The sequence below is a fragment of the Drosophila yakuba genome, chromosome 3L, assembly GCF_016746365.2.
Source record: "Drosophila yakuba strain Tai18E2 chromosome 3L, Prin_Dyak_Tai18E2_2.1, whole genome shotgun sequence".
Classification (NCBI taxonomy): domain Eukaryota; kingdom Metazoa; phylum Arthropoda; class Insecta; order Diptera; family Drosophilidae; genus Drosophila; species Drosophila yakuba.
Window position 1 is genome coordinate 5,039,919 of NC_052529.2, and position 20,434 is coordinate 5,060,352.

Genomic DNA, 20,434 nt, shown 5'->3' on the forward strand with positions numbered 1-20,434 from the left:
GGCTTAAAAGCATTTATTTATTCAAGAAAAAAAGTGTTCAAGAAGAGTAAGCTCATAAAAATGGTATGGCTTATTAGCTAAGATGTTTGAAATCTACGAATACACTTACATACACTCACGTTCAGTGACATAGCTGGGTTACTTTTGATTTGGATAGAGTATCCTTAGTGGCTCTCTTGCACATGCGCAGCAGCGGAAAGTGATGCGGAGAGGCAGAAACAGGGTAAGTGTGTCGGGCTCAGCTGTAGAGCCACCAATACACGGGCAGCACCTTAACACCAGCGCACAATTGAGGCACACACACATAGGGGGCAACCAGCTTTGTTGGCCAGTTTGTAGACCTTCTGCCATCATTCGCTCGTCAGTCGTTGTTGCTAGCATACGTCACGGAGTTCCTGTAGCGCTGCTCTTCACCGCACTTCTCACCCCCTCAGTTAAGCAAAAAAAACGGAAGTAATCAGCACAAAAAACCTATAAGCACGGCAATTAAAAAACATTTCGAAAACTGTGCAAAAAGCCTTGCTGGTGCAAAATATTGCAGAGAATACGGGGAGATTCCGACACCGATCGATCAATAAACTCCGGGCAGCAAGTAAGTGCAGTTTTAACCCCCAAAATAGCAGGAAAAAAAAACCTTAAGCGGAAGTCCTTCTCCAAGGAAAGGACATTCACACTCACACTCGCATTCGCACCAACACATGCTCAGATATGTTTCTTAAAAGTTCAGCTGCAAGCCGATTTACATGTACACACATCTCAAGTGCAGCCAAGCGATACATACGAAAAAGCAGGAAAAAATTCTGATTGCACCTTCGCATCCAAAGAGTTCACACTTTTGCGGCTGTGTGAGTTTTCCTTGGCTTTCGGTCAGGCCTACAGTTTTCCTTCTTCACATGCACTCACACACACGCTCACAAATGCACACAGTTTTCCCCCAATTGTATTTGGTTGCAAATCGGCCGAGTTCCTTGTTAAGGGGATTTCCATTCTGGGCATCTAATAGCCATAAATTTGACTTGCATCACGTTTTCAGCATTTGTAGCGATCGTTATCAGAGCCGTGCCACATCTCAGATCTCTGGCATTTCCCAGCTGAGTGCACTGCAAAAAAAAAAATTGGCCCAAATTGAGTAGGTTCTGAATTGCAATAAATAAATTCAAATGGTAATCATGTTAAGCTCAACATGTAAGATATACTTTGTGTAAAGTTTGTTTACCATATTCTTAATATAAAACATTCAGCATTTCTCATTTCCTTTTTAGAAACTTTTCTCTCTGTGTTCAGGCTTATATAGCTACTGCACTTTGCCCCACGATCGAGTTATATTTTTTTCGTGCAATCATTGTGTGTTCATGGAGTGTCAACTGGCGATGGCAAGTGCAATGAATGTTTCGCTGATTAACATCTTAATTAGCCTTGCAATTATTTCCTCAAATGTGTTGGCCAAAAAAATCGCCTGGATGCCTGCCAACATTTGCTCAGACATTGAGATGCATCTGAAAAGCAAACGAAAATAGGGAGCTCTTTGAGGAGAAACCTTGCCACTCCACAACCACAAAAGCAGGCCCAAAAACCCAAGTGAATCATGCGGCAAATGTGCAGAACAGGTCTTGCAGTTGCCATTGTCCATTGTCCATTTTTCGAGCTGAAGAGCTAAAAAAAAAAAATAAGAACCTCTAAAGAAGTGAAGGTGCTGGAGCCAAACGGAGGGGTAGGAATTAGGGGTCCAAAAACGAATGGGAAGAACCGTGCCGGATGATAAATCAAGTCTGGCCAGTTGTGTGTCTGTGGCAATGAAAGAAAAATTGAAAAAACAAAAGCCACAGACAACAACATAAACAGCGAACAGCTGATGATGCTGCAGCTACGCGAACTCAGCCAAATGTGTATCTGGCAGATAAAGTCAGTTGGCTAGCTCGATTCGATCGTGGCCAACAAATCTGGTCGCCTTAATTGGCCAAAAGGGTAACCGTAGTCACAGAAAGTCCAACTGATGCACAGGCAGAAAAAAAGGGTGATATCTCTATTAACAGAAGTATTTAAGTAAAAATTTCTATAATGGTTAAAAAGTTATTTACTTTGGAGTAACCACTACTTACCTGCTAGGGAAAGTATCGACCCAATTAGATGATTATTTCTCTCCATGTAGCAGTGCCAATTCCTTAGTGAGCTATTTTGGAACTAGTCTTGGCCTTTTAAGGCGCTGACCGCCTTTAAGGCGCTTTTCACTCGCCAGAGTAGCGAATGAGTAGGGAATGAAGGCAATTAAGTCATCGTTAGACGGCATTAGCGGGTTTAATTAGAGTAGAGGCACTGACGCGGCAGTTTGCCGCAGTCCCAGGGGTTCTGCCCAACTCAGCCCATTCAGTTCAGTTCAGATACAAAAACCCAGTGCCCAGCTATCAGGTAGCCAGGGAAGGCAGCTGGCTGATGGCTAATCCCAAAATGGCACGCATTGCGGACGGACCCTACCCTACCCTACCCTACATTACCCTCCCTGCAGAGCCGATAATGAACGACTATAATTAGAAAGTTAGTCAGGCGACTTGCCGCAACTGTACTGAGGCATGTGCATCCGAAAGATAACCAAACAAAAGTCCAAACAATGAACACTTGATGTTCCTGTCTCGGTTTTGGGTTACTGTTTTTCGGTTACTCGCAGGTCCTGATTTATGGCCGTGTAGAAAGTGAAACTGCTGTAGGTGTGAGCCAAAACCTGTTTACTCAGGACATAAACAAAGAAAAAACCTAGTCGAGACAAAGAGCAGAGTCAAGTTCAAGCTGTGTAGTATTTTCGAGTTATGTAAGATTTTGCATGCGCATCTAAATGTCAAAAATTATGTCATAATTCTCAAAAATAAACGCAGCTGCAGCTGTGGTTACTGTGGGCCAGAAGATTCGGGGTGGTGTACGGGGTGATTCCAGGTGGTAGGCCCAGTAACACTGCACACTGCGCAGTTCCACCCAAAATCCCTTTCCCGTTTTCCATTTGGGGGTTGCTGACGTGTTCATTTTCCACTGGCGCTGATTTGCAGCTATGGGCCTTTCATCGATTTGCAGCTTAGCCATTTCCACACGGGGGGGAAAAACAAGTGGGGGGCGGCTTCTTCACTGGGCACCCTCTGCAAAACCCAAAAATAGCAAAGGTGACCCCCAAAAACGGCTGCGGAACGGGAGGCTGCGAAAAAGTTTCTCTGGGCCTACATTTCCCCAAATGCGGAAGTCGTTACTTTGTATACAAATATATATGTATATATAGGATGGTGGGTATTCCCTATATGTATATACACATAGCTGCAGCAAGAGAGAGAACCAAAACATTGAATGTGTGCCCTGTCGCGAAGGTTGCTATGTAGGTAATCATCATTGGGGAAAATGCCCTACGACTGCGCAGGTCAAACAAAATTGTTTGTAAACAAAATAGGACTGAGAGCAAGGAGCAGCAAGAGAGCGAGGTTCTTGCGCTCGGGAAAAGTCCTGCAGCGAAAGTAGGGGAAAAGCCAGTGGCAGTACCAGTTACAGTAATAAACTGCGGTCGGAAAACTATTTTAGGCCCAGTGGGTGGTTGTCTGCAAGGGGCGGGGGGCGGTCGATTTACATTCGCCCATAAATCTTCTTTTTAATTGGCGTCGATCAAACACAATTGTATTTTGAGTGCAATTGAGCAATTTGAGTGCTATATTTACGCCCGACGCTGTGGAAAGTTATGGTGTTAAATATCCATTTGATTATGAGCTAAGAAAGTACTGCTAAGGGTTATCAATCTGCATAAAGTGCCTATAAAGCGAAGACATCAACACTAATATACTGCACCAATTAGAAAGATGTCTACTATCTATTTTGAGTATAATTAAAGACCATATTCTTTCTAGCCTCTTTATAAATACAATTTTCATATTAAGTTTATGCCTGTGCAGCACTTTCTTATTATAACTGAACACGTGCTAGAAGCTATAGTATTTCATAGCGACCTTAAGTCGTATATTTCACCTACAGTCATCATAATGACTAGACTCATTTCCGAGTCACCAGTTGAGCGCCTGATGTAATGCGCCAGAAGGGCCGTAAATCGATTTACTAGCGGAATATTAGATTGATTGATTGTTTAGTGTATATAAATATATAAATATATTCAAGGGCCATAGACGGCGCTGACCCAGAATTCCCAATACGACAGCTGGACCTGGACTTCTATTGATAAACAAAGTGATAAAAAATGTGCGCCGTGCCCAGCGGATTTGCCTAAGGAAGAGTCGCATGAAATGCGCACAACTGCGTCTCACGTACTAATTGAAATTACGCGTTATAAAACATCCAATTATATATGTATAAATATATTAAAAAGCTCAACTAAATGCCATTAATATGTACAGCCAAAGTGCAGCGAGTTGCGCGAACTTGAAATTATATATATGCAGGCAGAGAACCTGCAATCCCACATTTATCATCGATCGTTTGATAAGCAGCCGCCACACAATGAACCTCGATTCTCAAAGGCTTTGGTACAGTGGAGCCTCGCAGGTGTCTCTTTTCTGAAGGGGATGTTTTTGTTGCTATGACATCAAAGAATCGCTTGCGTCATTTGTTGAGGAGCTTTGCTGGGCTTTGCAGATATAAAAGAAATATACTTGTTATTTAGCTTGATGATAAAGAAATGGGATTCATTTTGTAGAAAATGAATAATAAAGATGGTAACGATCTGATGAAGTATACAAGGGAATGCTTGACGGAACCTATCATTCAAGTAACGGCAGCACATCATAAAACTATCTAATAGCACATGAGCACACTGCGCCACCGCATATGGTATCCATTACAATGCACCCAAAATTCCACTTACTGCAGCTGAAAAACGCATTCACATGCATGGCAGCTAGCATGTGCGTCTCCATTTCCATATTCTCAAATGTTTGTCCATCCAAATGAAAACATAAAGCGAATGAAAAGTTGCTTCACTTGATGTCGCATTTAGCTGCTGTCGATGCGTTGGCGTACGTCATTTGACTTCGCATTATGGATGTGGTGATGTCCCCGAACTGCGTAGTATCTGCAAGCTCAACTCTATAGAGGGGGGTCTTATGAACAAAAAAAAGGGGGTTATTTGCAGCGAAGCTTGTGCGCAATAACCCAGAAAGAAGTGCTCGGAACAGGCGAGTTCACTTGGGATGGGCCATGGTTCACTTCACTGCCTTTGATGCTGGCCGCTTTTCCAGTTTTCTGCTTGTTTGCATGAAAACGCCGACGTTTGTTGTAATTGTAATCATTTTGGGACAGAAGATGTGCGGCAGCCACATACATAGCTGGCATAAACATTACCCCAGATTAGATAAAGCACCATCTCTATCTGAACTTTGTTTATTTGAATTTAAAGTGCTGCCGCGCGCAAATAGTTTTCTATGTTGTTTTCTATTTCCTTGGCGTCCCGCCGATGACGCCAATATTGTTTACCTCCACACAAAAGTGGGGAAATTTTGTTTGTATTACCAATTTTTTCCATACTATTTTTTTCGAGCATAAACCAAACGCGTGCAGACCAAGATTAATTATAAAAACTTTGGGTTGGCCAATGGCATGGAATGGGGAGAGATCACAAGATTTTGTGTGGGTCTAGTGGCCATAAACATACATACATATTCACCCATATATACACGAGTATATACACCTGGCTATATCCGGCGATCTTTTTGCTGCTTTTTGGCACCTGTGTGTCGCTCGGCCACTTTTGTAGTTGCAGTTCTCCCAGTACGAAAGCTACAGCTTGTCGCCGTCAGCTGTTGCATGATAAAATTTCTAAAAATATATAGAAAGCCACAACAAAATGCTGCTCTAATGGCTAAGCAACCTTGAACCTGGCCGAGAGGTTGTGCTTTTGCCAGAAATATGTATCAGTACATGCACTTGTGTGTTATTGCCCATTATCTAAAACGAAACGGAATTATTTAATGGGTGGCGAACGGGAATCAATTTTTGGGTGTGCAGCACTTGCGGACTGAAATAATTATAAAAAACTCAATAAAAATTCACAATGCGATGAAAAAAATTATATTTTGTACAAAATAAATAAACAGTTTAATGTAAAAATTAGTGCGTTATAACTTCTAAATATTTTCAAATTAATATTATTAATTCAAATTCAACACCAGAGTCTGCTTTGTCTATGGAATACTGCACATTTTATATCTGCACAAGCAGTAGCCGACTTTTAATGATTATTTTAAATGAGCTCATATATCGTTTATAGCTCTTTATATCCAAGCAGTAAGCAGTAGCCGACACTTGATGATTGCTTTTCAAATTGATTTCGAATTGCATAATGCGATGATTGGCAAACTGGCAACGAAATCGAGTCTGAACCTATTCGAATGCCACGGGTGTTCTGCGTTTGCCTGGGAATGACAGTTTGCAAATAGTTCTCAGCCGTTCATTAGCATTTTTATGCGTTCCCAATGTCCGACAACTTATTGCTTGGCTGCCTTTTGCTTCAGCCGTGACTCGGCATTAAACATTTGAAATTATTAAGCAGAGAAACTGTATTTCTGCGTGAACTTTGGAGCTGCCAGCTGCCAACTACTCTGCCACAGCGAGTATCCCACACCCATGCACTTGCAGAAATAGGTGTTCTTATAAAATATAGAAAATGTTAAGTACACAGTAGTCATCATTTCTTATCAAAATCTTAGGCATAGTATGTAAACTTATCTACGCAATTTTATTACGCGCTTGATTAGACAAGTCTAAGGGTTAAGGGATTAATGAAAAACAATTTAATTTCTTTTTTCAAAAAATTTCCTTTGTTGTGCTCTCTTACCTTCAGTTATGAGTATTTTTCTCAAAAAACAATAAAAAAATTGTTCAAATATGGAATGTAATACTTTTTTAAGCTTACAGAAACACTCACAATCGATTTCTATTTAAAAATGAACATTTTTAAATTTTTAAATTTTTTGCATTTTTTGATGATGTAACCCCTGTCAAAAAATGAAAAAAATCGAAAAAAAATTTTTGTTCAAAAATTAACAAAGTAATGATACAGATTGTTAATTTGTGCTATTAGCTTTATAAAAAATATGATTTTTGCACAGTGCGATTATTTTTAGCCAAGTTATGGCCAAAAATGATCTAAAAATTGATATTTTTAATGGCTCTAATCCATTATTAGCTAGTAAAACTAAAACCTTAACTAGTTAGTAAATAGTATTTAACCAATATGCAATTAAAGCAAAGTTATATTTATTTATTATTATTTATGTACTAATAAAAATTGGAATGGCGTAACTGAAGTAGGCATTGAGTTCCTATTTCAAAAGTCCCATGATTTGTTGACGTGTACTCATTTTTTTCCATCACCCCCTTCCCGCCGAAGCTTAGTCACTCGGGCGGTCCGTGGCCAGTTGGCAGCGAAGAGCCACTTGGTCTGGCGATAGAAAAGTATCTAGCAGATACGACTACAATTGGGTGGGGGGTCGGCAGGGGGGAGCGGGCTCGGAGGCGGGAAAGTGTGTCAGTGCGCAAACGTCAGAGCAGCTGATCGGAGAGCGAATACTATACGCCATATAGTTTGTATTTGCAGAAGGAGAGCCGCGATCGCTTTGTTGGTAAACAAAAATCACGAACAACACGTATGATCGCGGTTCTCTCACTGTTTTTTAGCGCTGCTCAGCTGCTTGGTTGGAGCATAATTTTGTCGCTGGCTTTGTTGGCTTTTTGCGTTTTAAAAAAATACATAATTATGGGCTTAGAAACGCTCGCTCTACGTTGCTCTCTCTCTCGTGAAGAAAAAAACGCGAGAGATACTCAGATACTTTTCCAGCGTTTACAACGATCGCTGCCTGGCATTCGCCTTTGATATTTGAAAGCAGACGCAACAGCAGCAGCACCGGATAATCGAGTGCAGCAGTAAAAGAAAAGTGAAAATCCCAGAAGAGATTAGGTAAATACAATCAAACGAGAGCAGTGTGAGATACCCAAACATAAAACGCCAAAATAATAAGCGAGTGTACAAACTGCAGCGGAAAGAATACAAGCAGGCAAGGTACGCACACACTCGGCTTCAGATACAGGTACTCGCAGATACAGATACTCGCAAATGCGAGTGTTGTAGCTTTTGTTCTTGCGCCCGCTTTTGAAATTCAAATGCGCTTCCGTCGATTCAGTTGGCAATCGAGTGTCGACTAGGCTGTACCGTCTGCAGTGGCATCCGCATCCATATCCATATATATATCCATATATATATATATACGTATATCCCGCATACAATACCCGATTTTGTGGCCTGACTCTACGTGGTTTTAGTGAATTTACGTGTGTGTTTTCCTTGTGCAGTTGAATAGTTTTCCACATCCAAAAGGTGAGCAGATCGCAGTTATCTATTTCCAATTGTTCTGTGCATTAGTGCCTGTAATTGACAGAATTCTTTCACTCACTTGGCAATGCCAAGGTCGCCACTGACGTCATTTGGCTAGCTTGCATAATTCCGCATTATGCCATAAAGAGAAAAATTCCATACCCCACTTTGTTTTTTGTTTTCCCTGAAAAATAAGAAAGCGAAAAACAAGTAACAAACAATAACACGAAATTCCCCGAAAACAAAGGCTCTTTTGCACTTTGAATGGGCGAGAGCTTAAAGCTAATCAGATACGATTTGACTGATATGAATATATGACCACATATAGATATCATTCTGAACGTATATAGATTGGCTATTGGTTTGTACTCAAGCGGAGAGCTTTACAAACGGCTCTTTGTTTGAAACACTTGTCGAGGTATAAATAAATTCGGTTAGAGATGTTTGGACTTAATGGTCCAGATATTCCAGTTCTGCGAAAGCCCTGCTCTGCACTGGTTCCACTCTGCTGTGCTCGCTGTGCAGCTGTCAGTTCTACTGATTTAGTTCAAGTTCATTAGCCCAGCCCCACTTGAAAGCCCCCACCTAGTAGAGAGACCCCACTATCTCGACTGTATAACTATATAGAACAATCAATTGAACAAAGCCTGAACTTTCGACTGCTGGCTCGTTTGCCACACACGCCAGACTCTGCGCTCTAGTCGGACCTAGACTATATAGTAAACAATGGTATAATAATATACAAATAGAAATTATTAGCATAGTTGTCGCTGTCTGGCAAATTTTTGTGTCTGGGGTGCGGCTTATCGGTTCGGTCCTCAAAGTGAGTTGGCGAATTCTCTGTTTCTGTTTCTCTGTTTTGGTATTCGCTGCTGATAAATATTTCGGCTTGCTGATTTGATGGCAAACAAAGCCAAAGCATTGTGTGGATAACGATTTCCTTAGACTTATATAACCAATTAGCGATCAAGGTCAGTGCCAAAGAAAAATCAACAAAATTCTGAGCTAAAATAAGCGCGATGATATCTGGTATCTAGCGCAGCACCCTGACTAGAATATATAACGAGGACTGCAGTATATTTTGTATCTGAACATTCGAAGGTCGCATATATTTGGCTGCAGATGTGACAAAAGTGAAATTGTGCTTACTGCAGCTCAAACTGAGTATATTCAAATAGAGTATATACATCGCCGGGTCCATGACCAATCAATCCTACGGGTTATCAAGGGTGCTGTAAGCTGTCGGCCATAAAGTTAAAGAACCCTCGATCGGTAGCCCATATGTACGTGTTTATTAATAAAATGCCTGCACGGCAAACGCGGTTGTGCAACGCAAATGCATTTCGTATGCAAAACATTTTCCATCTATTTTCGGTTAGATGTGCATTCTTCAATGTGCGAAAATATGGCCAGGCATTTTGAGGTCAAGTTAAGTTTGCTAAATTAATATTTTATTCCTAATACCCACTCTCTGCTTCGATAATTACCATTGCCAGGCAATTATCAGAATTTATTTGTGCTGTCCAAGTCAATGGCCCCGCCATCAAATTTGATTGTCAAACTTTCGCTGACATTTCGACTTGGACTGCCTCATCAAACCCAATTTTCGTACGCTTTTGTGTCTCTGCTGCCGGAGATTTCACTTTGTTAGTTTCTGTGGCTTTTCACGTTTTTGCTTTGCGGTCAAATTGCAAATTACCCCGGCAATTGTCTCTGCAAGTCCAGCTTCAGCTTTAGCTTTAGCTTCAGATCCATTTTCATTTCCATTTCCATTTGCTTGAGTTTGCTGTTTTCCGTGCGCAGTTTGATCGACAAATATATGCCAGTCGAGCTGCTGGCATCTTTATGACGATGCGATAATCAGCAAAGTGCACTGGGAATAATATTACCTTTTCTTTTGAATTTCCTGTATCCAAGTATATCCATTTTGTAGGGGTAACATTTTAGTATTGCCTTGAATTTTCTATTGTTTTCATTGATACACTTGGTATATATTTTTCCAAGTGCACCTACGATTTAGTTTATTTCATCTTTTTGAGAGACACATGCGGGTATAGTTTGGGTACACATTTTTCTATTGTCATGACGTGAGCCCGATTCAAATTGCATACATGCAGTACACACTTAGTGTTCAGGCAAACTGATGTGTGTGTGTGTGTGTGTGTGCCATATATAATTGCCTCGATCATAAGCTCAGCGCATGTACACCGTTCCAATTGGAATCGGATGGGTTTGGGGCGGTGGGAGAGGGGGTATCTATCAACTGGGAAACTTAATGGCCAGTGCAGCGATACTTTATGGCACTGGCCAGTTTATTATACAGTTGTCAGCACAGTGCTACAGAAGAAAAATCTGATTAATGTAATCACAAGTAATTGGCGCGTTCGGTTAATTTGCGTAGAGAAAATTTCACTTTCGCAATCGAATTGCATTGATTTCGCTTGAGCTATATACATACATACTTATAATAAAGCATCGAAGTGATGCAATAAAAAATAATTGCCATCCTTATGTAGAGAACTGCTCTTTTGTGTTTTTTCGAGTTCACAATCGGATTCGCACATCCATTAAAATGAAGTCAAATAACTGAGTTTCAGCGAAAGGCAATTAAATTAATTGTTTAACAAGGATAGAGTGAATAACGCACATTGAATACTCTACAATTTTTAAAGTATTTTTCAACTTTCGTTAATAAAGCTAAATCAAGACGATCAGAATAAATAAAATAATTATATCAGAAATGACCATAAACAAATTTTCTTTGGAATTAGATACTGCATAGAAATACTTGTATTCTCATACAAACAAAATTGGCAAGACCTTAAATTCTTCTTAAATGACTTAGATAACTCAACTTTTCCCACCATTATTGTGTATTGGAATTTTTCAAATATGCTGTGTTACCCAAGCACTCGAGTTGTGCACTTAAAAAAATCCTGCTGCTCATCACTTAGCAGAGTATGGGCAATTAAATGAAAACAAGTAGCCGCCCCATTGAACCGCGTGCGCCCACGCAAGCAAGCGGCTTACTGCGAAAAACGGGGGACTTTTCCGAGGGGTTGGCGATTACGCAATGTGCACACAATTTGCTAAGCTCATTTCTCACGTTTTCCCCGCCCTCTCTCTCTTTTCTTTTCACTTGCAGCTTCTACGCTACGAAGAAATCAAAAAAGAGAAAGAAACAGAAGAAGATAAGACAAGAAAACAGCGTACAAACCAGTAACAGAAACAAATACAAAAAGAATTAAATAAAAGACTGAGCAACGTTCAAGCAAATCCAAGGAACAAAAACCAACAGCAACATAAGCAATCTCCCCCACAAAACGTCTCTCTCTAACTGTGAAACTAGGCCCACAAAAAAAAATCCGAGTGGAAAAGCGCAACTTTGATCTCAGCAAGAAGCAATACAACAATAAGACAAAAGAAGAGCCAGCGCACTTTACCGCCGGATCAGCCGCATTAACCCCGTATAATGTTAAGCAGCCTCGCCTCGTATCTCTTTGGATCAGCCACATCCGATTCCATTAGCCAAGAAGCCAAGCCCGCCCAGAATCAACCCAACTCGAATCCCGGCCCGACCAGCGATCCCGCAGCTGGCGATGTAATTGAGGTCACCTCCTCGACGCCCTCGGTAGCGGGCAGCAATCGTGGCGCGGTACGCGCCGCCAACGGCAAGCGGGGCAAGAACAGGCGTGGCAAGCAGCAGCAGCGGTCCAACCTGCAGCAGCAGCAGCAGCAGCGGAAGCAGCAGCCAGCGATCACCAAGTTGCTGACGCCCGCGGGCGAGATCACCGACGAGGACTTCGACGAGGACGAATGGTACATTGTGGAGAACGATGGTGAGTTTCTAACTAAGCTAACTTTAAACCGAAAAGTTAACAAAGTGTAACTACTAACTTAAAATAAGTAACTTAGTAACTAAAACGTTGCATTCCCTTTGCAGTCGAGGAGTACGACTCCCTGCCGCGCAGCGACTCCGAGGAGGAGCTCTCCGTGGTGGAGGTGTCGCAGCCGCGTCCCTCTGCATTGGCAACGGTGCCCACTGGCACCACAGCGGCCAGCTGCCGTCGCCGGCAGGGCGTCAACACGTATTCACTGTACAGTGGGCCGCGGCCGCAGCAGCAGCGCAACTATCTGCAACGCTCGCGCGTCTCGAGGCCGCTGAGCATCAGCACCCTCAGCCCGCCCAGAAGTGTGCCCGCTCTGGGGGCAGGTGATCCTGACACTCTGACCCAGTCGCTGTACGTGGCCTCGCCGAGCGGCAGTGACCAGAGTCAGGGTGCTAACGTGCTGATGGAGGAGTCCTGGTACGTAACACCGCCACCATGCTTCACCTCGATTGGGCCAATCAATATGGAAACATCACCATTTGAGAATCTATTGATTGAGCATCCAAGGTTGGTGATCTTTATAGTACACAATACGAGTCTCTCTCCACCCGATCCCACCACCCTCCCTCCGTTCCACCAACAACCGCAATTTGCGGCCATAACGCACGCAAAACTACTAGTTACCCATCTGGTTTTTATTTGACCCTTTAATTAACTTTTGACCTCTCTTTGCGTTTTTGCAGCATGTCCGTTTATCGTAGTATTAGGTCCACCCAGGAGGGAACCGAAAGTTTTGTTAATCTTGATCTCGGTGTGTCGGCGGAGGTGCCGCAGCAGCGGGAGGAGCCCGAGTCGCAGGCTGAGGAGCCACAGGAGCAGCGCCAGGTGCTCCAGGAGCAGCGTGCCACCAACGCTCGCTTCGATCGCCATGCGGCTGCCCAGCTGAAGCAGCAGACGCTGGCTCGTCAGAGCCAGAAGGTAAGGATTATCTATAGTTTTTCTCAAATTCGTTATCTCTAATCAAACTATTCGCAATCCTTAGAGCAACAACAAGAAGCAGCACCAGCAGCTATGCCGCAGTGCCATCAAGCGGGCCAACAAGGTGCGCGACTTCCAGGCCAAGGCCAACCGCCCGCGCCGCTCGGAGATGCAGCACTGCAAGCTGGTCAGCGGCGCCAACAACAACCGCAGCAAGTGCTGCTACTAGGCGTGCACCACCCAAAACCACCCAACACACAACACACAACACCACCACCACCACCACGCCTCCAGTGCCCCAAGAGCGCCGAAGGAGGAGCATTACAATCATGGCAGGCGACGCGATTTTAATTAGTATTTTAACCCAAAACCCCCCAAAAGTGGAAACGAGGAAAATTCGCTTAAGAAAATTGCCACAAAAATATCAAATATCTAGCAGCTACAAGAAACGCATATGTTTAATTAACTAAACTTAACAATTACTTGTGTAAACACGAAATACAAAAGCGACAAAAAAATTTTAATATCTGTGTAAATGCGTAGGTTTTAACGTTTGCCGTTTCGATTTCAAAACTTATATGAAAAATACCAAAAAAAATAAATGCAATAAAATTTTCAAAATGATTATGCAAAAAAAAACCCATAAGAAAAAACACAAACATGAAAAATGACAAAAAAGAGCATGTATAAAATAAGCAACAGAAACGATTTTGTTAATGTAGCTAAGAAAACTATTTTATTTATTTAACAATCAAAAACACACACACCCACGATTACTTTACGGTATGTTTTGCAAAAGTTTATGTTTATTTGTGTGATCAGTTTCGGAAAATCGATTCAGATCGATTTGAGTTTGTATGAATTTCTGTGTGTGTGTAAAGTGTATGCTTATCGACATGTAGGATGTATTGTATTAAACCCCTGGCACCAGATCCAATGTTCTATTGTATGCCTGATTATGTTGGAAATGCGCGTGCGTATGTATGAAACAAAAATGTGTGAGAAGGGGTTAAAAAGATTAAAAAAAAAACATATATATAACAGAAGGAAAAAATCACAATAAAAATAATTCTGCTAAACTATAAGAGCCAACTGGACTTTAATGGGCATTGGGATTTATCAATCATTTCCGTGAGTAAAAGGATCGTAAAACTGGAATACTAGAAGAGCCTTCTTAGTACATGTTTTTATAAGTGGTATAAATATTTATAGCAAGTTATTTTTTATTGATCCTATAAATCTTATACGATCTGTTGCAATGTAGGTCAACTGTGTGGATTTAAGGAGCGTGTTGTCACGCTCGATGGACAAGGGCTGCCCTTGCGTGGACGTGGATTTCGAGCCATTGTCCATGGAGTAGCAGTTGTCCCAGGGTCAAGTGGTCGGGAGGCGGACGAGCCTTTCACAACGCTTAAAGTGCCAAGTAACTAATTAGTGATTAGTATTTTAACGCAGACACGCTTGGCAAACGGTGGCAATTAAACGAGCCCAATCAGCAGACCGCACTCGACAGTTAGGTGCCGTTGACCTTGGCCAAAAGGTAAGGGGTTACCCAGCAGCTGCTCCTCCGACTCCCCATTTCCTCCGACTCCCCATTTTCCTCCGACTTCCGCGATGCACAGCGGCTCTAACGGCGAAACACAACGAAAGTAAATCAGCAAATGGAATCATCTCAGGTGGGCTCCAAGAGATTCTTTCACAACCTGCAACTGTTGGGGAGCCCTGAGAGCCGCGAGAATGCGGTTCGCTGGCTGTGCTCTTGTACACAGAGAACAAATCTTGGTAACATGGTAAATAGCAGACCAACCCAGTCCTGTAAGTACTTTCGAATCACTAGAAATTTATAGTAAATCATACAGATGTCAACAACTATGCAACGACATATGTATAATCATAATACATAAAATATTCGTTCTGATCCATTTAGAATTTTAACTAGAATGCCAGATGGTACAGGGATCTGTGCTACAAGACCTATTTCATTGCTTCAGATAGCTCTCCTTCAATTAGATTTTCCTCTGTGCAAACTATTGGATGGCTGGATGTGTGGATGGATGGAGGAAAACTTTATAAAGATCCGCACTAGCCGCGCTTCGCTTCACACCTGCTCGCATCGCGAAGAGCTGCAAACCAGCGTCGGCGTTCGCAAAAGTTATAAGACTCAGAAGTTCGACCGGCAACGGTGGTCGGAACTCGGTTTGGACTATTATGTAAGATTAGGCAATCTGCGAACACACATCCACTTACATCCACAGCCATCCACTTACATACTCGCCCAACTCCCCCACTTGGCGGCTGATTCTATTTGGCAAGTTGCACTTGAGTGATTTTTCGGGCTTCCAAAAACAAAAAAAAAAAACGGAAAACCAACAAACCTTTTGAACAGCATACATACGTGCAATATGTAAAGCGGCCCAAATGACGTAGCCGAGAAAACCCGACAAAAGCTGCCAACCAAAGATCGCGCAATATCCAAAACCATTATCGAAAGTGAGACCGAGACAAAACCCTCCCAAAAGAAAACCGAACCGTTTTGTAGCGTTTTTTTGATACTAACATCGGATCCGGATCGTCAACTTTTATGGCCAACGTCGCGAGGATTTGCTAAGCACCCTGAAATGGGCCAAGTTGTTCGGTGTCAGTTGGTCAAAGTGCGTGCCGAGCTGTGAACTGTGACCCGTGATTCGTGGTACTGGGTGTGAGAAAAGCGCGTTAGAAAATCCGAAATACGTTGAGCTGGTCAGTGATTAAACTGATCTGGAACTGAGAGGTTAAGCGATTTTAAATCGAAGGAGTTTTTAAATACGAGGTAAGTTTGGCTGCATATATGGTTAAGAATTTGATAGAGAAGGCCCAAAAATTATAGACTGCTATCATTTTAAACAGGGTTTTTTAAAGGTAAATTTCTGATGACTTTAGTAAGGATTTAGATTTACCTTTACCTTTGCATTCAAAGGTTTACTTGGGAATCTACGTCATAATACTTAAAACTAACAAACAAAATCAGAATTCTTTATTAGAGAAACTATAAAGCCATGTGTTGTATGGTATAGTTAACTAAGATCCTACAAGGATCCTGTTAAATCAATATTATCCGCCAGGAAAAACTAAGAATGGCCTAAACCGTTTTGGCCCTCCGCCATTAACGTGTTCGGAACCGTTAGGTATTTGCAATTAATGCAGGCAGAGGAAAACGGCTCAAGGTCAGTTAAATGCGATTAACTATAATTATAAAAGCCAAGTGTAGGAGCAAAAGCAGAAGAACAACAGCAACAAGACTGGCAAATAATGAAAGCCAAAAACCGAAACCAAAAACCCAACAAAACGAAGAAGCGGCAATAACAGCAGCAGCAACTATTGCACAACAGTGGCCAACAACAAGGCAGAAAAAATAAAACAAAAACGAAAAAAAAAAAACAATAAACAAACATGAAACAAACACCTACAAGAAGTTGAAGTAATTATAACAACAATTAAGCAAACGGCGTGCGTTTTTACAGCTAAGCGAAAAGGCAGCCAAGCATTTTGATGACTGAAGGGGTGATTTCGGAGGGGGGCGGATCACGTTGTTCATTAAAATGTAATCCAAGTTTAAGCGCAGACTAAAATCTTAGACAGGTGCGTTCTGCGTGGGCCATAATTAAACCATCGCAACCGGTGACAGTTTTATGGCTTTGACCTTAACGCCAGACAAACGGAGTTAGAAGATGATGTATCCGAAGTGGTTATTGTTCTGGCCACAGTTTCAACGACATTGAAGGGGCTGGAACTAACAAGCTGAGGAGTCCAACGGAAGTAACATTATGGCTGATAGCTGGAATGAGAAATAACTTCCAGATGTGCAAGTAGTTCAATTACAATCTTAGAATCTAATAATAAAACCTCAAAGATAACCTTAAATAAACAATAAAATATCAAGTGGGATTGAAACTGGACTAGGGTATCCTACTTTTTAAATCACATTATTGTAATTGTCTAGAAGCTAAAAGTTATAACAAAGGAACTTTAAATTATAAAACACCTATGCCAAGTAGGCATACTAAGTGAGCTTTGCTAGTAAGAAGCCATAGAATAATAACCTCTATCTTTATGATCTGCCATAAATCAAGTTAAGGGCATCTCATCTCCACGTTCTGCGATCACTAAGATCCGAGATCTACTAGCCGTGCACATTGGCCACAATTAATTTATGAAGCACACACTTCCTTCCGGCGAGCACGCATTTGGTGTAACCAACGGCAGACAACACTTGAGTGACCACTAGCAAGGTCAGCTTGTGGCAGCCTCAAGCATGACGATAGTTATGATTCGCATTCCGATTCGCATTCCGATACCCGTATTGAATGGTCCCCCATGGGACTCCAGTTTCATCTTTTGCAGCTGCCAGTCGGGTGACGGACATGAAGATGTGCAGATTGCCCAAGCGAACGTGGCTGCTCCAGTCGATGGTTCTGATGCTGATGCTGCTCATGGAGTTGCAGGTAAGGAACCTTTCACCTCTGGCTGATTGGCCAACGTGGTGCATTGCCCAAGTGGTGCTGGCTGATGGGAAATCTAATCTATTTAACAGTTCTTAGCATGAACTTCCTGATTAGGCCACATGAGCCGTTGCCAATCGTTGGCCAATCGCCCAGCCCGTCTAACGGATATGCTCTGCTCTAATGCAGATTGCGTATCGACCGCGAGCGGAAGAAGCTTTGTCTGGCCAAAATAATGTGGCTTTGTTGATGTGGCATTGCTGCTGATGCAGCACTTTTCCTTTTTCGCGGCGCTCATAAAACCAAAGACTTGAGACACAAACTCAAGCGAGTGATTTATGGCATTGCGTATACGCCCCACGCGCCACACGCACTTTTTCAAAATGCCTATTTTGCGATTGTTTTGCAGCAGCACATCAGTGCATTGGAACAGAGCACGGACTACTCGGTGGTTAGCAAGACAGCAGGTGTGGCCACCACCACTTCGGCACCACCCACTCTAGTGCCACCACTGCGAATTTTCAAAGGTCGCATTCAGACAACCACTCCCTCCACTAGAAGTACTTCTGGCTCACGTCACTTGGCCACTGGAGCTGAAGCGCAACAGGAATTGGTCGGGATCTCCTCCAAATCGTATATTTCCGGACCCACCACCACACCCTCGAAGTTGTCAAAGAGAGCAGGATTGGCAGGACCTAAGAAATTTCCCAAGGATGTGCGCAATCGCAGCAGTAATGCAGTGGAGCGCAACAAGCTGCAGCATGAAGTTGTAGGCTTTTATTGAATATTTTTGGGAACTATTTAATTAAAAAGTGGTTTCAAAACAGCCCGATCACGTGCCCGACTCCTCCGGCTACATACCCCATCGAATTGGTCATCCTGTGCACTTGGACTACGGAACTACGGGAGTGGACTCAAGTGGTGCGCCAACTGGCAGCGGTGGCTATCATGCGGCGCCCTATGAGAACAGCAAGTGGCAGGAGGAGTACTGGGATCAGGAGTATGCAGGACATCAGCATCAACCCAATGGCACCAGAGTTCAACGTAAGAATCTCTATTTGCCAACATAAATATTATGTTCTTAAGATAATCCAATTACCTAAACAGATATCGAGGCGGAGTGTCAGGATGACTATATGAAAATACGGATTGGATTCAATGGCTCCTTCAGTGGATTACTGTATTCCGCTGGCTATGCCTATGATCCGGATTGCATGTACATTAATGGTTCTGGCAGGGATTACTACGAATTTTATATCCAATTGAATCGCTGTGGCACTTTGGGTAAAAATTCCCTGCAAGAGGAAAGTCGCAAGAATCCAACGGTGCGTATGATTGATACTAGATTTTATTACAATGTTTGAGGAAAATTTTGGTCTTTTCTTAGAACTTTATGTGGAACACGGTAACAGTTCAATATAACCCCTTGATCGAAGAAGAGTACGATGAGCACTTTAAGGTCACCTGCGAGTATGGCTATGATTTCTGGAAAACCGTGACTTTTCCCTTTCTAGATGTGGAGTACGTATAGGAAATGAGCTATAGATTTAGTTATTATAATGAAATATCACACAGAGTGGCTACTGGCAATCCTGTGGTCTTCACGCTAAGTCCCCCCGAGTGCTACATGGAGATACAAAATGGTTATGGCATTGGAGGCCCAAGGGTAACAGGTCCAGTGCGTGTCGGCGATCCCCTGACCTTGATCATCTATATGCGGAGCAAATATGGTAAATGGATTGAGTCATACCATATAAACTAATCTATTAACAATATGGCGATACGCAGACGGCTTCGACATAGTGGTCAACGATTGTTATGCCCACAATGGCGCCAACAAGCGGATACAGCTCATCGATCAGCACGGCTGTCCGGTGGATGACAAGCTCATCTCACGCTTCAGGGGCTCCTGGTCGGATTCTGGAGTGTACGAGACGCAGGTGTATGCGTACATGAAGACCTTTCGGTTCACTGGATCCCCGGCGCTCTATATCGAGTGCGATGTGCGCATGTGCCATGGACGGTGTCCAGTGAGTTATATCTAATACTAATAGTTAACACTTTATTATAATTATAAATATTATTTTACTCAGAGCCAACCATGTCACTGGAGGAATCTGAAAGCTGTGACCAAGCGCGATACCTCCAACATGACAGCCACAAACCTCTCGATTCCTCCACTATCAGCCGATGGCGAGGGACTGACCACAGAGAATCCACCAGCCAATTCCCTATCCGAAAATGTGAACCTTTTCCAGTCCCTGCGAGTTTTGCAGGAGGGTGAAACTGATGGAGATGATGTGTATGCCCATCGGCAGACCAAACCCTTGTCGCCACATCAAACATGTTTAAAGACCAGCACATTTTCGGCACTGACAGCCGGCTGTTCAGCGGTATTGTGCGTGCTAACAGTTACTCTTTTCATTGCCTGTTCGAGACTAAAACGTCGCAAGGAGTCCTCACTGTACGACTCCTATATTGCACACAAAGGACAAATCGATTGATGAAACCCGAATTGGCCAAGTGTTGGCCTTGTTCTGAGCACATTGTGTATATAGCTTATGGCCCACGAAATTCTGTTTTAGTTAGAGCTAAGTTTGCTGTAGTCTTTTCTTTAGGTTTTGAGTGCTAGTTTTAAGTCTTGATTTTGCCATGGAATGGCAAAAAATCGTGTATGGAATGGAGAAGGGATCCTGCGATTTTCAAAAATTATAGACCTTTTAAAACCTTGGTTTCTCTATAAATAAAATATTTAATTGAGATGATTGAAAGAAAATTTGTGTTTACTTTACATTCGACAGCCG

At 42.5% G+C, this 20,434-nt stretch overlaps 2 protein-coding genes across 5 annotated transcripts; both read left to right on the forward strand.

The window, feature by feature from the left end:
- Positions 1–360: 360 nt before the first annotated feature.
- Positions 361–13,532, forward strand: LOC6532966. 4 transcript variants are annotated; one of them, XM_015194253.3, is made up of 5 exons: positions 361–592; positions 11,490–12,183; positions 12,288–12,741; positions 12,918–13,152; positions 13,217–13,532. In XM_015194253.3, the coding sequence occupies exons 2-5, from the start codon at positions 11,817–11,819 to the stop codon at positions 13,379–13,381; spliced, it is 1,221 nt and encodes a 406-aa protein (XP_015049739.1). In that variant the 5' UTR covers positions 361–592; positions 11,490–11,816; the 3' UTR covers positions 13,382–13,532. The 4 variants fall into 4 exon arrangements, with proteins under 4 accessions (XP_015049739.1, XP_015049740.1, XP_015049738.1 ...); XM_015194254.3 differs by having other exon boundaries at positions 362–592; positions 12,288–12,651; XM_015194252.3 differs by lacking the exon at positions 361–592 and adding an exon at positions 7,819–7,930.
- A 1,401-nt stretch (positions 13,533–14,933) lies between these two features.
- LOC6532967 lies at positions 14,934–20,373 on the forward strand. The gene is made up of 8 exons (XM_002093666.4): positions 14,934–17,633; positions 18,040–18,399; positions 18,458–18,674; positions 18,738–18,955; positions 19,018–19,151; positions 19,206–19,360; positions 19,419–19,660; positions 19,724–20,373. Exons 1-8 carry the CDS (start codon positions 17,496–17,498, stop codon positions 20,132–20,134), a joined length of 1,875 nt encoding a protein of 624 aa, XP_002093702.2. The 5' UTR covers positions 14,934–17,495; the 3' UTR covers positions 20,135–20,373.
- The last annotated feature ends 61 nt before the right edge of the window (positions 20,374–20,434 follow it).